General features: G+C 39.2%; 1 protein-coding gene across 1 annotated transcript in view; it reads right to left on the minus strand.

Annotated features, from left to right (window-relative positions):
- The window catches only part of TXK (TXK tyrosine kinase), a 27,624-nt gene that overhangs the window by 20,362 nt on the left and 3,307 nt on the right, over positions 1 to 3,955 (minus strand). The window contains exons 3-4 of the mRNA XM_012639894.1: positions 2,667 to 2,732; positions 1 to 28 (exon numbers count right to left, since the gene is read on the minus strand). The exon at positions 1 to 28 is cut by the window's left edge and continues 13 nt beyond it. Of these exons, the coding sequence (XP_012495348.1) occupies positions 1 to 28; positions 2,667 to 2,732 (94 nt within the window). The remainder of the gene's footprint in view (positions 29 to 2,666; positions 2,733 to 3,955) is intronic.

Consider the following 3,955-nt stretch of genomic DNA (forward strand, 5'->3'; position numbering starts at 1 on the left):
ATTTCTGGTAATATTTCTATGGTACCACCTGTAAAAGCAATACAAATAATTTCTAATAAATTTATACTCGATTTTTTTCAGAAAAAAAAAAACCTGCTTCATTTCCTTCATTTTTAAGAACTTGCTTCAGAACTGATTTTAGATAGCCGAGGTTTTTTTTAATTCAGATAAACAATGATACACTATTTATGGGTCAATTAGTTAAGTTGAATATAATTTTATTAATTTCAAGTCCATTTCTAGTTTATTCTATCATATCTCAATTCACCTTTCTAACACACACCCGGTATATCATTTTGAATGATTTAACTTCTTATAAATTTCTATGAAAGGTACGTGGTTAAGAAGTCATCTTCAACAAGTAGTGTATGAGCTTTGGTAGACAGAGTAAAAGGTCCCTCTCAGGAACTTCCAGTTGGCATGTTTTTATGTGTGCTCTGTTACCCTTAGAAACTTATCTGACTCTCCTAAGTACATCACCTTGTAGGAGAGTTAGCATCACCTTGTAGGAGAGTACACGAAACAACCAATGCGGATTCTGCCCCCAAACACCCTCACTGCCCCGTCTGTCCCCTCACTCGCCCTCACTCACTAAGCCGCCTTCACACTGAGACACTTTCCACCCTCAGACTCACCAGCCCCTTTTCTGCCTCCAATCACTCTCCTTCCTTTGCATGAAACATATCTTTAAATGACTTAAGAATATCAGAACTACACACAGTAAACACAATGAAATAATATCATCAGTTAAGCATAGAGTTTGATATGATAATACCTACTAAGTAGGCAAACGTACAGAAAAGAGAGAGGAAAATGGTAGAACAAAAGAGAGAGAAAGGAAAATTGAAAAGTTTTCATTTCAAAACAAGATCTTTAAAAAGAGTTTAAATTTCATCTACTATTACCAGAAATACTGTTTTTGCAGACAGTGGAAGGAAGAACGCATATCTAATCACGCCCTGAGTCACCGCAGGTCGGCCGGGTGGCGGCTACCCGAAAATCCCGGACCTGACTTTGAGCACAGAACTCATCTCATCACGTGGACTTCCCCCAGCATCCAGGAGTGGAAAGCTGCCGCTAAATTAGAAGGTTCAGCTATTTAAAATACTAATGGCATCAAATTGAAAGTAGACTTTTTTTTTTTTTGAGACTGAGTCTCACTCTGTTGCCCGGTAGGGTGCAGGGGCATCATCATAGCTCAATACAACCTCAAACTCCTGAGCTTAAGCGGTCCTCCTGCCTCAGTCTCCCCAACAGCTGGGACTATAGATGCGCATCACCAGGACTGGCTAAATTTTTCTGTTTTTAGTAGAGGCAGGGGTCTCGCTCTTGCTCAGGCTGGTCTTGAACTCCTGACCTTGAGTGATCCTCCTGCCTGGGCCCCCCAGAGTGCGAGGATTACAGACCGCACCCAGCCTTAGCAGGAGATTTTCATACAAAATCTACTCTGATCTGGCCTTGCAAGAGACAGTTTTTGTTGGTTAGCTTCAGCTGGGGGTGGCAGTGCTCTTGAGTAACAGCAGAGATGTGGAACTGGTTTTCAAGGAAGGCGGCTTCAGCCACCTGAGGGCTTTGTTTTACTGGAGACTGGAATCTTGGGGCAGAGCTAAATGGCTCCAACAGCGAGGACAGGGCCGGCTGAGTGAAGGTGGAAAGAGAGAACAGACCTGTGACCGAGCTGAGTGAGAACAGAAAGAGCTAATGTAGACGTCTAATAAAAGGATGTGGATGTGTCTTGTGTCCTGAGGTCATCTTCTCCCCTCCAATAAAGCCTACATTACGCATCAGAGCTTTTGGCATTGGATTTGTTTTACGGGGGGATGTACTGAGTTAGGCCTCCAGGTGAGCTAATTTAACCAACCAAGGAAGTTCTTTCATTCAATTACATTTGCTGCCGGCTTCTCAGAAAAGTACCTGTCTTAATGCCTCAACTCCTATCACCTACTGCCACCTGCTGGAAGCTTATGCTAATAGCAAAATAAGTACCATGGGGTGGGGTGGGGCTGGGGGAACATGCTCAAACTGAAAACCTACATTTATAAAAAGCACAGGACTAGTTCCAGCTCTCCCACTCTCTACCCGTAATCTATCAACCTCAGTTTCTCATCTGAAGAATGAGAGGCTTAAAAAGTGATTGCTAAGATCTCCGCCATTCTTCCAAATCTATAATCACAACGAAAATGAATTTCAAGCAGAATTCTAGTGAGCGTACCAAAGGCTATTCCAAAAGACAGTGTTAGCCTAGTTCTTATCTGGTTCTTATCTTCAGCTATTTATAAAATATATAAAATCATGAGCCAAAACGTAATAATTTGTCTATATAATAAGTCCAATTTACCACTCATTGAAAATTTAATGTCATTTTTAAAAGTAAATTTTCTAGCTAGGATATAAGTAAAACAAGTGCCAGATGAGTGTTTGGTTTCACTCTGTAGCTGTGAAAAGAAAAAAAGTGGCCATATAAAACAAAACAAAAATAAGTTTAAGAAAAAGAAGTTTTTGAATCAACCATGATAAGGAACAAAGGTCTCTTTATTGCTGAAGATGTCAAATGTGTTACTTTCTTTTCCTTTTAGAGACCAAAAACAGCATCGACACCTATAAGCTGCCAAAATGTCCCTGATTATCATAGGTTAACCATAGGCCATACTTTGGAGGAGACTTACTCATATATTTCTAAATTGGTTATTTTGTTTTCAGTCACGTAGTTGCTTGGGATTAAGCCTTCATTCCTACAACAGAAGAAAAAGCAAAAGTCAAAATGCTTGGCATGTTTTGGCATTATCGTGGCAACAATCCTTTTAAAACCTCAAGGACGTAGGAGAAAATCGAATTCACTTGACTGATTAAATTGTTGAAAGAAGAAAAAAGTTTTTTTTTTTTTTCATTTCCAACTCAACAAAAATCTCTGTATAAGAAAGACTATACTAAGGTCCTGACTTTTAATGTGAGTAGTTTAAGAGGTTTTATGACCCCAAAATCTTTTCAGAGAGGAAAAGGAGCACTTAAATGATCATTTGATGCCATAGTGACTGGTTAAAAACAAGTTACCAAGATATGAGCATTTCATTTGTTTCAATTGCTGCAGAGTATTCCATAGCATAGATGTTCTAGTTTAGCCACTGCCCTGTTGCAGGCAGTGCTGTAAAGAAATCCCTGAACATGCCTCCATGTGCACGACTAAGAATATTTCTATAAGACAGCTACCACGCAGGGAATTGCTAAGTTACCGAACATAAGCATCTCTCAGAAGATACAGCAAATTGCCCTCAAAGAGGGATTTACCAATTTACACATCTATCAGCAGGATAGGGGTTTTCCTCTCCCTATACCTTCACCAACATTTGAAATTACAGAAAGACCTCCAAGACATATTAGACGTATTATTGAAAAATAAAAGGAAGTTGCATAACAATGCATAGAGTATGATAAGATTCAGGTAAAAGAAATCTACAAACAATACGGTTTGTATTTCGATATGTGCATATAAGTGCATTGAAAATGATCTGGAAAGGTACTCGCTAAAGGGATAACGGTGTTAACTTCTGGGAAAGAGACGGAGTTTGGAGGTGGTGGCAAAGCCAAATTTTGGCATTATTTATAGTGTTTGCATATTATTTTTAAAAACTATTCACCGATTAACTGTGAAATCAAAAAATTAACAATCGTTTTTTTAAGTCTGAGACACGCCAACAGTCCACCTGCAGGTGTGGCTAATTACACAATCCTGAACTCACTGATGCCTCTTTTTCTACTGCAAAGTCTCCACCATGTGTTGAGCCTGAACTAAGATTTGTTAAGAAAGCCAAATCAACAGGACAATATAATTAAGGAAAGAGGTACGGAATTTAGATGCTTATAATACTTAGATACTTATAATCTCCAAATCTTGGCAATTATCAGGAATCAATGCCAGCACTCTCTCCCAGGGAGTCCTCAGAATTCTTCTCAACTC

Source organism: Propithecus coquereli, unplaced genomic scaffold (genome assembly GCF_000956105.1).
Source record: "Propithecus coquereli isolate 6110/MARCELLA unplaced genomic scaffold, Pcoq_1.0 Scaffold143, whole genome shotgun sequence".
Taxonomy (NCBI): Eukaryota; Metazoa; Chordata; class Mammalia; order Primates; family Indriidae; genus Propithecus; species Propithecus coquereli.